Below are 17,647 nucleotides of genomic sequence, written 5' to 3' on the forward strand. Positions count from 1 at the left end.
AGACTGCAACAGGTTTTCTTCCAGAATGGTCCTGTATTTGGCTCCATCCATCTTCCCATCAATTTTAACCATCTTCCCTGTCCCTGCTGAAGAAAAGCAGGCCCAAACCATGATGCTGCCATTACCATGTTTGATAGTGGGGATGGTGTGTTCAGGGTGATGAGCTGTGTTGCTTTTACGCCAAACATAACGTTTTGCATTGTGGCCAAAAAGTTCGATTTTGGTTTCATCTGACCAGAGCACCTTCTTCCACATGCTTGGTGTGTCTCCCAGGTGACTTTTTATAGATATCTTTGAGAAATGGCTTTCTTCTTGCCACTCTTCCATAAAGGCCAGATTTGTGCAGTGTACGACTGATTGTGTCCTATGGACAGATTCTCCCACCTCAGCTGTAGATCTCTGCAGTTCATTCAGAGTGATCATGGGCCTCTTGGCTGCATCTCTGATCAGTCTTCTCCTTGTTTGAGCTGAAAGTTTAGAGGGACGGCCGGGTCTTGGTAGATTTGCAGTGGTCTGATACTCCTTCCATTTCAATATGATCGCTTGCACAGTGCTCCTTGAGATGTTTAAAGCTTGGGAAATCTTTTTGTATCCAAATCCGGCTTTAAACTTCTCCACAACAGTATCTCGGACCTGCCTGGTGTGTTCCTTGGTCTTCATGATGCTCTCTGCGCTTTAAACAGAACTCTGAGACTGTCACAGAGCAGGTGCATTTATACGGAGACTTGATTACACACAGGTGGATTCTATTTATCACCATCAGTCATTTAGGTCAACATTGGATCATTCAGAGATCCTCACTGAACTTCTGGAGTGAGTTTGCTGCACTGAAAGTAAAGGGGCTGAATAATATTGCACGCCCCACTTTTTAGTTTTTTATTTCTAAAAAAAGTTTAAAATATCCAATAAATTTCGTTCCACTTCACGATTGTGTCCCACTTGTTGTTGATTCTTCACAAAAAATTACAATTTCATATCGTTATGTTTGAAGCCTGAAATGTGGCAAAAGGTTGAAAAGTTCAAGGGGGCTGAATACTTTTGCAAGGCACTGTATATATTTCTAATTGTTTAATGGGGGTGTGAGACAATTGTTTAAATAGCAATTGCTTTTTATTTCATTTGCCTTTATTTCCAGTTCCTTAGAAGATTTCACATTCAGCACTAAGTTCTTAAATTAAACCACCACGTCACTGCAGTAATCAGCCACCACGAACTTTTCTACCTTACCAGTTGTCCACACACACAGCATGTCAGCTGTCACACTGCCATTGATTGCCACCCCTGCCTCCATTCCTTCTAAATCAATCTTTTATTTGTCCCTGCTTCATCTGTTGTCTTTTCCAGCAGGACCTCAGCCAAGCCGACCGGGTGTTAGAATGTATTTTTGGCTGGAACACTGAAGAGATAAGAGAGTAATAAATACACTTTTGAAAGAGTCTCGTCCACATGTGTAGCGCGGTAATAAGGTGTGCGATAACGCCAGGGTGCATGGTTCAGTGAATGAGGGCTAGCGTTGCGCTGGTTTGATCTGCAGGGAGCCAGCTCTGATAATGATAAAAGGATCTCTGGCCAAGGCACCCACACACAACACAGCTACTGCATGCTCACAGCTGCCTTCTATAGGAGTGTGTGCTTACCCAGTGTGAACCTTCGACAGCAAGTAGACAGGAGATCTGTTTTATTATGGAACATTTAGTATTCTAGAATTTTTAATTACATTGTACAACCCCAAATCAGAAAAAGTTGGGACAGGATGGTAAATGCAAATAAAATTTAAATGCAGATCCTTATATTTACTTTGTCTTTTATTTGATTGCGGACAGTTTGAACCCAAGATATTTCATGTTTTGTCCATTCCTTCATTCCTGCATTTCAGGCCTGCAACACATTCCAAAAAAGTTGGGACGGGGGCTAGTAATGAGGTGAAAAAATTAAATAATGATGTGATTCCAAACAGGTGATTGTAATCATGGTTTGGTACAAAAGCAGCATCCAGGAAAGGCTGAGTCTTTGATGAGCAAAGATGATCAGAGGATCTCCAGTTTGTCAACAAATGCATGAGTAAATGATTGAAATGTTTACAAATAATGAACCTCAAAGAAAGTTTGAAAGGGAGTTGCATATTTCTCCCTCTACAGTGCATAATATCATTAAACCATGTAAAGGCCAAGGGCGCATGCTTAAGCTGAACACCCGTGATCTTCGATCCCTCAGACGGCACTGCATCAAGAACCGCCACTCAACAATAGCTGATATAACCACATGGGTGAGGGATTACTTTGGCAAACCTTTGTCAAGCACTACAATACAGAGTTACATGCACAAATGCCACTTAAAACTTTACTGTGCCAAAAAGAAGCCTTATGTTAACTATGTCCAGAAGCAGCATCGACTTCTCTGGGCTCGGAGGCATCTAGGATGGACCATCACACAGTGGAAACATGTATTGTGGTCAATGAATCAGCATTCCAGGTCTTTTTTGGAAAAAATGGGTGCTGTGTGCTCCGGACCAAAGACAAAAAGGACCATCCAGACTGTTATCAGCAACAAGTCCAAAAGCCAGGGTCTGTAATGGTATGGGGCTGTGTCAGTGCCCTTGGCAAAGGTCATTTACACTTCTGTGATGGCAGCATTAATGCAGAAAAGTACACTGAGATCTTAATGCAACATGTGCTGCCTTCAAGACGTCATCTTTTCCAGGGACGTTCATGCATTTTCTGACAATGCAAAACCACATGCTGCACACATTACAAAAGCATGGCTGCGGAAGAAGAGGGTATGGGTACTGGACTGGCCTGCCTGCAGTCCTGACCTGTCTCCAATAGAGAATGTGTGGAGAATTTTGAAACTAAAATGCAACTTAAGACGTGTTTGCAGGAAGAATGGGACAAAATAAAAGCTGAAACATTAAATCACTTGGTATCCTCTGTGCCAAAACATATTTTAAGTGTGGTGAAAAGAAATGGCAACATTACAAAGTGCAAAATGCTTTACTGTCCTAACTTTTTTTGGAATGTGTTGCAGGTATAAAAGGAATAAAAGTAATTACTTGTGCTTTCGTCAGGGAAATAATGGTTTAAGAGTAGAATAACAAGCCATGCTGACTTCCAAAGATGCTAAGATCCTGGTGCATATCACCTGATTCATCACATCAAGGTCAGACTATTGCAATTACTTGTTTTCTGGTCCACCTTAAAATCACCCTGCACTTTACAACACATCCAAAATTCTGCAGCCACAGCCTCCTGGTCCACACAAAGAGATCAGCACATATCACCCCCATACTTCATTAGCTGCACTGACTACCAGTGACTAAACGCATCCATAATCAGAATCTACCACTAACCTTCAAAGCCCTTCACGGTCTCGTGCCTACTTACCCGTCAGATCTGCTCCATCCATCCAATCCCATCTCACAAACTAATCTGTCCCCTAGTTCAGGTCCTCCACGATGGGTGGCAGGTCATTTAATGTTGCAGCCCCCTCTCTGGAGCTCCTTACCTATATCTATTCGCTCATGTATTTCCCTTTCTACCTTTAAAACCCAGCTCAAAATCTCTTCTCAGCTTACTTAAATTCACTTTCTATGACTACTCTTGATTATATTCTATTCATGGTGCAGGACACACAGCGTCCATTTTTTCCAAAAAAGACCTGGAAAGCTGATTTATCTGACCACGTTTCCACTGTGTGATGGTCCATCCTAGATGCCTTAGAGCCCAGAGAAGTCGACGCTTTAAGTTTTAAGTGGCGTTTGTGCATGAAACTCCGTATTGTAGTGCTTGACAAAGTAATCCCTTGCCCATGTGGTTATATCAGATATTGTTGAGTGGTGTAACTGATAAGTACAAGGAAAACACTTTTAGTGACGAACCAAATGGTATTTTGTAAATATATACAATAAATACATCTTATTTTGGTTATACAAGTAACACTGTTCTGGAAGGTTCCACAATTAGCAGTTTAACTGGTTTACCACTTTGTGCCAAACTTCATAAGAGAATAGTCTTTTAGTTCAAAGGATTGTTGCCAAAGATTTAGGTCTTTCGCCATCTACAGTTCATTATTTCATGAAAAGATTTAGGGAGTCAGGGAAAATCTCTGTGTGTAAAGGCCAAGGGTGGAAACAGCTGCTGAATGTGCATGAGTATTGATGGCATTGTTTGAGAAAACGTCGTACTACCTTGATGGACACAGCCGCATTTACTCAGGAGTACTTTGGAAAATAATTGTCACGTAACACAGTCCACCACTGCATCAAGAAATGCAAACTGAAACTGTATTATGCAAAGAGGAAGCTATATATTAATTTTGCACAAAAATGCATCGGAGTTCTCTTGGCCCAAAGTACCACAATGGCTGTTCTACCATTCTTGTTCTGGTTGCTTTTCTTATAATAATTAGGCTAATTAACACACGGTGGTGCAGTGGGTAATGCTGTAAACTCACAGCAAGAAGGACCTGCGTTTGATTCCCTGACCAAGTAGCCAAGGACCCTTTTGTGGGAAGTTTGCATGTTCTACCTGTGGTTTCCTACGACAAGTACGAAAACATGCAGTCAGGCCAATTAAAGGTACTAAATATTGCCCTAAGTGTGTGTGTGTGTGTGTGTGTGTGTGTGTGTGCTCTATGACAGACTGGCAACCTGTTTCAGACCTGAATCAGATCGTTGGTGGTAAAACAGACAACGAATAAATGAATTACATTTTACATTTTACATCGAATGACTGAATGAATAAATGAATTACATTTACATTTCACATTAAATGACTGAATAAATGAATAAAATGAATGAATGAATAAAATGAATGAATGAATGAATAAATAAAGAAATAAATGAATGAAATGAATGAAATGAATGAAATGAATGAATAAACAAATAAATAAATGAATAAATTAGTGAATGAATAAATGAATAAAATAAATGAATGAATATATAAATAAATAAATAAATAAATAAATAAATAAATAAATGAATGAATGAATGAATGAATGAATGAATGAATGAATGAATGAATGAATGAATAAATGAATAAAATGCAATAATGAATGAATGAATGAATGAATGAATAAATAAACAAATAAGTAAATAAATGAATACATGAATGAATGAATAAATAAACAAACAAATAAATGAATGAATGAATGAATAAACAAACAAATAAGTAAATGAATGAATGAATGAATAAATGAAGAAATGAATGCATGAATAAATAAACAAATAAATGTATGAATGAATGAATAAATAAATAAATAAATAAATAAATAAATAAATAAATAAATAAATAAATACATAAATAAACAAATAACCACTAGGCTACAACTGCCTGTTGAATAAATGAATAAATAAATGAATGAATAAATTAATTAATTATTCAAATGAATGGATAAATTAATAAATAATAAAATGAATGAATAAATAAATAAAATGAATGAATGAATGATTGAATTAATGAATTAATAAATTAATTAATTAACACATTTGCTTTGTTATATCACTAATGTAACGTAAGGGCAGTTGTAGCCAAGTGGTTAAGATACTGGACTAGTACGCAAAAGGTCTTTGGTTCAAAACCCTATTGTTGGGCCCTTGAGCAAGGCCCTTAACCCTCAATTACTTAGACTGTAAGTCTCTTTGGATAAAAGCATCTGCTAAATGCCTTAAATGTAAAACCTTGCATTTAAATTTTAAGCTGTGATCTTCATAAGCTAGAATGCCAAGAATTGTTGTTTATAATTAATATATTTCAGTTTTATTGTCTAAACAGCGTATTTAAACTTCCTCTGCCAATAAAGTTCAAGTAATTAAAGTCATTACAAAGTAATTAAAATATGCTAAATGGTTAGGGTCTTCCTGTGGCTGTTGCTCTAGCTTTTGTGATCAGCCTGTTGAAATGCACAGCAGCTTTTAGCTCTCACTCAAGAGCAGACAGCTCATTGGCTCTGATCAGCTATGATGTCATGACAGAATGTTATAAGGGTGGTGCACAAAGAGGCAGGAGCCACAGTGAGCGCAGAACAGTCCTGCAGAAAGACTGGGAGGGGGGGAATGTCTAGCAAGTAACACCAACACTGAGTTTGAATGAGTGAGAGAAGGACAGAGAGACTTTTTATGGGACGACTTAAAGACCTGGGGATTTACTTAAGGAGGTTTGTACATTATAAACTTTATAAAGCTTGTTCATGTTTGACTTGTTTGATTTATGAATACATTTTATTTTCTTTCTACTCTTTCTTTCTCTTAGATCATGGGAAGCCAACAGCCCCCTGTCTCTATGAACTCTTCAGAAGATTTAAACAACACAAGTTCCTCCTCCACGTACACTGACCTACAGATGGTCCTTTTGGGTTCAGCCATGTCCCTACTGGTCCTGTCCATTGTCCTTGGAAATGTACTGGTAATAACAGCCATCGCTCGTTTCCAGAGGCTTCAGAACGTCACTAACTGCTTCATCATGTCACTGGCCTGTGCTGACCTGGTCATGGGACTCGTAGTGGTACCCTTCGGTGCTGTCTACATCATTCTCAACACATGGCACTTCGGTAAATTTTGGTGCGAGTTTTGGACAGCCACTGATGTTCTCTGTGTCACGGCAAGCATCGAGACCCTTTGTGTCATCGCCATGGACCGCTATCTCGCGATCACCTCTCCTTTTCGCTACCATTCCATGCTGACGAAGTGCAAAGCTTGTATTGTGGTTCTAATCGTGTGGATTATCGGTGGCCTCATTTCCTACCTGCCTATCCATTTGAAGTGGTGGATTTCCAGCAATGAGGAGGCCTTGCGTTGCATGAACAACACCCTCTGCTGTGAGTTCCACACAAACCGAAGCTATGCCATTATTTCCTCTATCATTTCCTTCTACATTCCATTGGTAATCATGGTATTCGTGTATAGCCGTGTTTTTCAAGAGGCGAGGAAGCAGCTGAAAAAAATTGTCAGAAGTGAAGGACGCTTTCACCACAACGGAGGTCAACAGGAATTCATCGACACAGGAGATGGCAGAGAGTCCCGTACCATCAAAAAGCCAAAGTTCTGCTTAAAGGAACACAAAGCACTAAAAACGCTAGGCATCATTATGGGAATCTTTACACTCTGCTGGCTTCCTTTCTTTGTCCTTAACGTTGTAGTGAGTCTCCACGAAGTGGACAACATCAAAGTACCGTTCAGAATCTTAAACTGGATCGGGTACGCCAACTCAGCCTTCAACCCCCTTATCTACTGCAGAAGTCCAGAGTTCCGGTATGCCTTTAAACAGATCCTGTGCATGAACAGGTCACACTACCCCAACCTGAGACCTTCCAATGGATACAAATACAGCGGACACAGCTGGCAGAGCGAACACCAAGGACGGAGCAAGTGCAGCTCGGAGGACAGTGACCAGGTCGATGGGGGTTCTGAGAAGGACAGATGTATGTCTGCGTATACGAAAGACTCTAACGGGAACTGTAATAAAAATTTCACGAGTGTACCGTGAGTCATACATACCAACACATTCCACTGTTACTGATATGCCCGAGAAATAAGGCAGACACTAATCTACATGTCATCACGAACTCCCGGTAAGTGAGAATGGGTGAGGAAAGACAGCTTTCTGGGTAAAGAGTTATAAACGCAAATTTATATTAAGATTTTATTGACTTTTTTTCTTGTCTACCTCATACAGAAACTAATCTGGTTAATTACCAAATCTGGCTATGACTTTATTACACAATTAAAGCATTGTTTGGGTCGTCAGTCCCAAAGCTAAAGCATGAAGTCATAAATGGTTTAGTACAGGGGTGCCAATACTTTCGTGGCTTAAGATCTACTATTTCAGTCGACAGGTCATCGCGATCTACTTTTTAAGCTTTGTAGGTTTTTTAAATGTGCTTCACTTGCCTATATTGATATTCAGCATTACAGGGCAAGTGACTGAAAAATCACACTAACCTTATTATAATGATTTGCTTTGAATGGTGTCAGCCAGGTTTATGTAGTCTGGACACTAGCTGCCTTATTAGTAAGGGTGGACCGATATTTAGACTTAATTACTTTTATGTGGGAAAAGGCTGATTCACACAAGTAGGTTGATCCAAAAATGATGTCAAATATGTGGCACATATTCTTATATTTGGATACTTTTCCTTACCCAGCAAGTTCCAAAATTCAGTCTAGCAAAGGCCCTTGACTTCATATAAATGTCAGATTGTAGGGTTTAAATGTCTCTGTCAGCTTCCCCGTACCCTTCTTCCCCGAATTGAACCATTTTTCTTCATCTTTTGTTCTTGGTAGCGCACTCATCTTCACAAACAGTGAAGGTTACAAAAGGAAAAATGCAAAAATGGTGCAAACTGGCTACTAATGAATGAAAACTTTCTAGATGTGCAGTGCTTTAGGCGGACTGAGGCATAGCTATGGTAACAAACCGCAAATTAAAGAAGCAGTGGCCACATTTCATCAATCACGTTGACCTGTTTGAATGAGGCGCAATCTACCATGCTGGTATCGACGTATTGGGCACCCCTGGTTTGGTATATTAAAGAACCAGTGGACAAATAGCTGTTGATAGTTATTTTAGGCATGGCACATGATTCTTTGCACACTTGCATATTTAATCCAGTCACCAAGAGAACAACAAGAATCTTGGGTCCCAGCAAACTGTTTTAACTACTGTACATCAATGAGAGTGTTTTGCTCTTAAATGGATTAACATTCTGTCCAGTGGGAATTGTAACCAGTGTTTACAGGTGGTGCTGGACCTTGACTATTGGTGAATATGAATGATTAATAATTTACCAGCATGGGCATCACTTTTTTGTAAAGCATGAGGAACCTGTGAGCCATGTGTGTAAATTTATATGCCAATATAAGGAGCCCCGTTGAGAAATAAGTTTGTCTGATGTTTATAGCCTCTATATTGTATAGGGCCCCAGAGCAACTGCATCCTGTTTTGCCACTGCCAGTCACTGTCATGCCACTAGAATTGCATGTACCAAGTTTGTGCTACACTGAAATCTTTACAAGAGGAGGAAACTGAGGTCTATTGTCAATTATATTAACATTTTTCTGGGTTACAGTATGTATTTTTCTTATGGTTACAAGTGCTATTTAAGCCTGTTGTGAGAGAAGTGACTTCCGTTACCTGTGCCTACATGCAGAGTTCAGTTTTTTTTTTAACACAATAGCCACTTTTATTATTACATACAGCTGTCAGTCCCAAACTATGATTGTATGGAAGTAGCCACTGTGCATGTTCCTCTTTTTTTTACCCCATTATTAAGCTACTGTTAACAAGAAGAAAAGCTATTCTAAGTGGTTCAGAGGACATTACTGGTTAAAATGTAACTGGTTTAGTAAAGGCACAGTCACCAAAGGCTGGTGCTGTTCTTCGCCTTTTGTATTTGATCCCTCTTGGGCTATTTAATTTTAAATCAGAGCACCCAGACTTAATTAGTTAAGCAAGAAAGTTGAAGATAGACAAACAACAATATAATTCAATAGTGTGTATTGAAGTATTTAAGTATTATGTAAATGTATTGAGGAATTACTAAATCTGTACCTGTCAATTATCCATTTCACAAATAGTAAATCAATAGGAATTATAGATAGTTTCTCAGATTTAAGAGGGGATGCAATTTACTAAACAAACCCAATCCAAATAAAATTATAGGATGTAAATCCTTACAGCTGATGGCTGCACACCTCTGTGCACACCTCAAGCTGTTCTAGATCTCTAATGTGGTCACTTTTAGCTCTGCTTGTTCATAGTGCTTTTCCACCACCAAAAAAACTCTGGTTCTTGACCCGATTCTGTTCGGGTTTCTTTGAACCTTGGTGTTCTTTAGAGAACCGACCCACATTTTCACCAGTTTTTGGGAACCAAACATGCGTTATCAATGGTGGGCGTTGCGCAACAAAAGTAAAGAGTAGTTATGTGATAGTGGAGTGTGTAGATTACCTGCGAGCATTTGTGCTGTTGTTACAGATGTTCGTTTTTATGCAAAAAGCATCGATCAACTATTAGTGATAAGAAGACAAAGACGTGTTTGTGGAAGTCAGGTCAGGTCCACGTCGTAGTCGCTTTGGTAGTATGTCTTGGGTTGCTATTCTGCTGCAAATTAGGGAAGAATGCACTGATTGTGGCTGAATCTAGCTGGACCAGTTTAATAATAGTAATTATTTATTTTATTGTCTCGTTTAGGTTTTATTTTTGTGTCCAATGAAAGGCAGAAATTTAAATTGTTAACAGTCATTAACATACGCCAATCAGCCATAACATTAAAACCACCTCCTTGTTTCTACACTCACTGTCTATTTTATCAGCTCCACTTACCATATAGAAGCACTTTGAAGTTCTACAATTACTGACTGTAGTCCATCTGTTTCTTTACATATTTTTTTAGTCTGCCTTCACCCTGTTTTTCAATGGTCAGAACCCCCAAAGGACCACCACAGAGCAGGTATTATTTAGGTGGTGGATCATTCTCAGCACTGCAGTGACACTGACATGGTGGTGGTGTGTTAGTGTGTGTTGTGCTGGTATAAGTGGAGCAGACACAGCAGCGCTGCTGGAGTTTTTAAATACCATGTCCACACACTGTCCACTCTATTAGACACTCCTACCTAGTTGGTCCACCTTGTAGATGTAAAGTCAGAGACGATCACTCATCTATTGCTGCTGTTTGAGTTGGTCAACTTCTAGACCTTCATCAGTGGTCACAGGATGCTGCCCAAAGGGGGCTGTTGGCTGGATATAGTTTTGGTTGGTGGACTATTCTACATCCAGCAGTGACAGTGAGGTGTTTAAAAACTCCATCAGCGCTGCTGTGTCTTATCCACTCATACCAGCACAACACACACTAACACACCACCACCATGTCAGTGACCATTGAAGAACAGGGTGAAAGCAAGCTAAAAATATATGTAGTGCTTCTATATGGTAACAAAGTGCTTCTATATGGTAAGTGGAGCTGATAAAATAGACAGTGAGTGTAGAAACAAGGAGGTGGTTTTAATGTTATGCCTGATTGGTGTATTTTACATTTTTACTAACAAATTAATCCTGGTCAGGGTGGCGAAGGTGCCACCTTAAAATACTGGGCAGGAATACACCCTGGACAGTGCACCAATTTAGCCCTATCGTTATTTATTTTTAAATGACAGAAATACAATATTAAACTTCACGTAGTGTATTAATATCCAGTATCTTATGGACTACAGTGTATCAGATACAGTAACATTTATTTTAAGACCAAGGCTTTTGTATATTCCTTACCAGTTTTAAGCAGGGAGACTGACAACAATATCTTTTTCAACCATCATATTTAACTTTGATAGCTCTGGTACATTTCCAAGTCAAATGATCAACTTGCTGATAACCTGAAAATGCTAAAAACAGAAAAAGAGCTGTTAGCAAGATTTGTGTCTCCATTTTATTACCACATGCTGGGTGTTGGAAAGCTCAGTGTGTTTTACAGAAGTTATGTAGTACAAGCCTAAGGGAAAGTGCAGAACCTGAAAGGCGGATTTGAATTTAAAAGCAATGATGAAGTATTATTGAGTTCAAAATGCATTTGTAGGCAAAGTAAACCACATAATTTAAGGAAAAAGCTCTCTATAAGTTAGGCAAAGATATATGTACACCGATCAGCCATAACATTAAAACCACCTCCTTGTTTCCATTGTATCAGCTCCACTTACCATATAGAAGCACTTTGTAGTTCTACAATTACTGACTGTAGTCCATCTGTTTTTCTACATACCTTTTTAGCCTGCTTTCACCCTGTTCTTGAATGGTCAGAACTCTCCCAGGACCACCACAGAGCAGGTATTACTTAGGTGGTGGATCATTCTCAGCACTGCAGTGACACTGACATGGTGGTGGTGTGTTAGTGTGTGTTGTGCTGGTATGAGTGGATAAGACACAGCAGCGCTGCTGGAGTTTTTAAATACCGTGTCCACTCACTGTCCACTCTATTAGTCACTCCTACCTAGTTGGTTCACCTTGTAGATGTAAAGTCAGAGACGATCGCTCATCTATTGCTGCTGTTTGAGTTGGTCAACTTCTAGACCGTCATCAGTGGTCACAGGACGCAGCCCACGGGGCACTGTTGGCTGGATATATTTTTTGTTGGTGGACTATTCTCAGTCCAGCAGTGACAGTGAGGTATTTAAAAACTCCATCAGCGCTGCTGTGTCTTATCCACTCATACCAGCACAACACACACTAACACACAACCACCATGTCAGTGTCACTGCAGTGCTGAGAATGATCCACCACCTAAGTAATACCTGCTCTGTGGTGGTCCTGGGAGAGTCCTGACCATTCAAGAACAGCATGAAAGGGGGCTAACAAAACATGCAGAGAAATAGATGGACTACTGTCAGTAATTGTAGAACTGTAGTGCTTATATATGGTAAGTGGAGCTGATAAAATGGACAGTGTAGAAACAAGGAGGTGGTTTTCATGTAATAGCTGATCAGTGTATGTATATGTGCTATTCTGTTTACTGAGGAATTTCACCTTTTTGTTAACCTAAATCTTGAGTAGTATTGGTTTCCAATATTTTTAGGTCATACCAAAGGGTCAGCCTTTCTTATCTCACACCATTCTTGTATGCTTCATCTACTATTACTTGGACTTAGTTAGTTTAGTGTTTTGGCACTTGCTTGATTGGCACTGGCCTTCCAGCTTAAAAACAATGGCAACATTGTTAGAACCAACCCTGCCTCTTAACTACATAAAACAAAAATGAAGTAACATTTGGCCATATTACTGTTTGCCCCTTAAAATAGAAACTACATACAAGGCAGTATTACTCAATATTTGACATGACATGGACATTCATTAATGTTTTACTTGACCTGTTTATCATAGCACTGAAATAAGAATGTCAGAATGCTGTCATGTTGAGTTATCTTTGATATACAGCCACTGTTTGGCCCTTGAGCAAGGCCCTTAACCCTCTTGGCTCCAGGGGTGCCATACGATGGCTGACCATGCACTCTGACCCCAGCTTTCAAACAAGCTGGGATACGTGGGAAAATAATTTTGTTGTACTGTACTTCTGTATATGTATACAGTGGTACCTTGAAACTCGACGTCAGTTGGTTCTGACGACTGGCGTTGAGTTTGAAAGGCGTTGAGTTTCAAGGTATTTTTTCCCATAAGGATGTATGAGAAACCTGTTAATGTGTTAAAAAACAAACTGAATTGGCGCAGCGGGATATTCCGCTTGCACACCAGTACCAAGTTTCTGAATTCCTTGGTTCAAAACTCGGTGTTGCCTCCGGTCGGCTGGGCGCCCTCTAGCGGACTTAATTGGCAGTGCCTGCAGCAGATACTAATTGACCACCGTATCTGCAGGGTGGGGGCTGGACTATGTGTGGGTGGGTGGGTTTTCATACGCTGTGAAAGGACTCTGGCAGAAGAGATGCCTGTGCAGAAAGCAGGGGTGAGAAGAGGAGGGCTGTGCACATGTCGGAAGAGGCGTGTACGGTGACGTGCTCTTCTCGGATGCACTCTCGGTAGCAGTGGAAGACAAAATTGAGTGCGCTAAACACATTGAGTTTAAAGGAAACGTTGAGTTTAAGGGTACAAATTCCTCGACGAAGAATGTTTGAGTTTTAAATATTTAGGGGACGTTGAGTTACAAGGTACCACTGTATATGACAAATAAAAGCATTCTTCATTCTTCTGTTATAAAGGTGGTAACATTTCTATTATTAGTTTGGACAGCTTCAATAATACATAATGTCATGACAGCTTACGTCACATGCTTAATTCTGACCTCTTATTGCTGACATTTTATCACACTAATCATATATCAATGGTAATAAGATCCAACATGACAGGTTTATGACATATCTGAGGTTTTAGTAAACATTCATGTTCAATCTCATAGTCCTTATTTAATGTAGCAATCAAGTGAACTACAGTACAAAGTCAAAACAAATAATAAATATGTCAGAGACCAGTTACTTCAGCAGGACTGTATATATAATGTCTAGTTATTTTTACATTGTTTTTTCCCAAACCAATGTAATTCTTAATCTCTGCTGACACACCTATGTTACTTGTTGTTCTCTTGGAACTGTTGAAGACCTTCTGATGTTGGTCAAAATCTAGCAAAGCAATGTAATGCCCAACATGGTGATTATCTAAAAGATGATGTAACACCTCAAACATGATATGTAGAGATTTAGTACTGAACGTCTGTGGATCATTATGGGTTTAGTGAATGCAGACAGAGCAGTAAAGAATTTTTAGCAGTTCCTAAATATTAAAGGATGTTTAAGTTAGTGTGTGTGTGTGTGTGTGTGTGTGTGTGTGATTGCTATATTATTCTAAGATATTCTAACAATTCTGGGTAAGTAAAGAACTAAAATAAAATAGGACGGCATGTTTGCACAGCTGGTATTTAGTGTGACTGTTTGCTCTGTGATGCACTAGACCCAGCATATATACACAGATCAGGCATAACATTAAAACCACCTCCTTGTTTCTACACACATTGTCCATTTTATCAGCTCCACTTACCATATAGGAGCACTATAATCACTGACTGTAGTCCATCTGTGTCTCTACGTACTTTTTTAGCCTGCTTTCAGTTTCAGTACTGTTCTTCAATGGTCAGGACCCCAGCACTGCAGTGACACTGACATGAGTGGATCAGACACAGCAACGCTGCTGGAGTTTTTAAATACTGTGTCCACACACTGTCCACTCTATTAGACACTCCTACCTAGTTGGTCCACCTTGTAGATGTAAACTCAGAGATGATCACTCATCTATAGCTGCTGTTTGAGTTGGTCATCTTCTAGACCTTCATTAGTGCTCAAAGGACGCTGTCCATGGGGCGCTGTTGGCTGGATATATTTTTGGTTGGTGGACTATTTTCAGTCCAGCAGTGACAGTGAGGTGTTTAAAAACATCACAATTGCTGTGTCTTATCTACTCATACCAGCACAACACACACTAACACACCACCACCATGTCAGTGTCACTGCAGTGCTGAGAATGACCCACCACCCAAATAATACCTGCTCTGTAGTGGTTTATCTTCAATAAAAATGTAAGATATTATTGTATTACAGTTTCATAATGAGAAATAGAAAAACACAGTACACAATATTTGTCTGCATTTCGGAGGTTTTTACTTGCCAGAATAGCAGTTTTTGCAGTGCAGTGTGTATGAGGATTTGTATGTGTGTGTGTGTGTGTGTGTGTGTGTGTGTACATGTGTGCATTTTGTACTATTTGTGAGGTTTTCAACTGTGTCTGTTGATAAAAGGCCAGCAAGCGATGTTAAAACTGTGAACTTTGATTTTTTTATCTTGTGTATATTGTTGCATGTTTGTGACCCTGTTTGTGAAAAAATGGTTAATGGTTCAACATGTTGCTTTTGCAATGTAAAATGCATTTATGTGCAATTTGAATATTTTTGACAAGATGTATTGTTTATAATGGCACAAGAGAAAGAGATATTAAATGTGCTCTTATTCTGGAGACTACAATGTACAGATAGTATTATATGGTGTGTGATGTTTGCAGATATTTGCAAATAAGACTGTGTGCACTGCACCTTCTGGCAACACTTTTTGCAGATTGCTTTTATGATCTGATAAAACCTCTTGAATTTGTGCTTAAGCATATACAGTACAATTTGTTACAATCTCATCCACTTCTTGTTAATGCTTCTTAAAAATGTGATAACTGAGCACATTTATTAATTCAGTAAAATGTTTAGGTCAGAAGAATTGTATATATTAGCCATTATTACTAATCATCATCTCAGTAAAAGTGGAATTAATAAGAACAGGCTGTATTTAGAGCTTGCAATGCACACCGACAAGGCATAACATTAAGACCACTGACAGGTGAAGTGAATAACACTGATTATCTCTTCATCACGGCACCTGTTAGTGGGTGGGACATATTAGGCAGCAAGTGAACATTTTATCCTCAAAGTTGATGTGTTAGAAGCAGGAAAAATGGGCAAGCGTAAGGATTTCAGCGAGTTTGACAAGGGTCAAATTGTGATGGCTAGACGACTGGGTCAGAGCACCTCCAATTCTGCAGCTCTTGTGGGGTGTTCCCAGTCTGCAGTGGTCAGTACCTATCAAAAGTGGTCCAAAGAAGGAACAGTGGTAAACCGGCGACAGGGTCATGGGCGGCCAAGGCTCATTGATGCATGTGGGGAGCGAAGGCTGGCCCATGTGGTCCGATTCAACAAGAAGTTAATACTGGTTCTGATAGAAAGGTGTCAGAATACACAGTGCATTGCAGACCAGTCAGTTAGGAAGGTGGTCATAATGTTATGCCTGATCAATGTAGGTATGGTGTTTATGTTAAAACGGTTAAGCTATCCATACTAAGTCTAGTGATATACAGCCACCCTTTGGGCAGTACATTTATTTTAGGAATTACCTGAGCAGGGCTTTTCTGAGAAAGCTTCTCAGGATATGAGTTTCTTGTACTCTGATAAATGCCAAATCCTTTAAGAAAAGCACTTTTAATTATGAAAAATATGAAAAATGTTCAGAGAGTTACCATGCAATACTGCTGTGTTAGTATGTTCATTCATCAACATATATTAGATAATATTAAATTTATATGTAAAGTCTGTTTGAAAAACGTAGTAAACCTTATTAGATCAGTGGAATGCTCATAGGTCAATACGTAGACTACTAGATGTGGCTTTGCATGTTTGTTTAGTGATGTGTTTGTTTAAGCAGATAAAAGATCAAATTAGTTGTGCATTACTGTATCTAATACATAAAATGACCTAAAACTAAAGTTTTATAGCTATGGTAATACCCTCACCATCCATACAGTGTATTTGTAATATTTTAAGCTAAAGAGATTTAAATAAAGAGGATAAACTGTTGGGCCAGTGGTAGCTCAGTGGTTGCTGGTTCAAGCCCTACCGCCATCAAGTTGCCACGGTTGGGCCCCTGAACTAGGCCCTTAATCCTCAGTTGCTCAGATCATGTTCAGTCATAATTGTAAATGGCGCAAATGTAAATGAACATCAGAGCATGATGCAGCTCTAACAGCCTCCACTCTTCTGGGGAGGCTTTCCACAATGTTGTAGGGCAGCTGTAGCCTAGTGGTTAAGGTGGCCTCACCATTGCCAGGTTGACACTGTTGGGCCCTTGAGCAAGACCCTTAACCCTCAATTGCTTAGATTGTATACTATCACAACTGTAAGTCGCTTTGGATAAAAGCGTCTGCTAAATGCTGAAAATGTAAGTGTAAATAAACCTGAACTGGAATTTAGAGATGATGGCCAAATTATGAGATTATTGACAAAAATGTTGACAAAAATTTATGTATTTTTTATTGTATTAAACCTATTTTATTTTTATAACTACCCACAAATGTCATTTTTGTAATTTTGTAACTATTCTCTGATTATTTAATTAAAAATGGGTACAAGCCCATAAATATGAAGGGACTAGTACTTGACAAATTAGAGCGAATAGTCCACAGAGCACAGTTAGACTTGCACTCCTTATGCTCTTCAATCTTCTATTTCCAGATGTTTTTCCCATTTGTACTCTATAAACGTTACTTTCAGTTAAATGTTTACCAATGCTTATTTAAGTTACTTTAAGATTCATTACTGTTTTGTTGAACTCATGGTGTTTGTTCCAAACTGT

The 17,647-nt window shown here is 39.2% G+C and overlaps 1 protein-coding gene across 1 annotated transcript; it reads left to right on the plus strand.

Moving 5' to 3' along the window:
- Positions 1 to 6,335: 6,335 nt before the first annotated feature.
- Positions 6,336 to 7,572, plus strand: adrb2a (adrenoceptor beta 2, surface a). The gene has a single exon (XM_062999914.1). It carries the CDS (start codon positions 6,336 to 6,338, stop codon positions 7,476 to 7,478), a length of 1,143 nt encoding a protein of 380 aa, XP_062855984.1. The 3' UTR covers positions 7,479 to 7,572.
- The last annotated feature ends 10,075 nt before the right edge of the window (positions 7,573 to 17,647 follow it).

This window comes from Trichomycterus rosablanca, chromosome 8 (assembly GCF_030014385.1).
Source record: "Trichomycterus rosablanca isolate fTriRos1 chromosome 8, fTriRos1.hap1, whole genome shotgun sequence".
In the NCBI taxonomy this organism is placed as follows: Eukaryota; Metazoa; Chordata; class Actinopteri; order Siluriformes; family Trichomycteridae; genus Trichomycterus; species Trichomycterus rosablanca.

Bases quoted from the DNA above. Each gene is read 5' to 3' on its own strand.
- adrb2a (XM_062999914.1), top strand. From the start codon at position 6,336: ATGGTCCTTTTGGGTTCAGCCATGTCCCTACTGGTCCTGTCCATTGTC.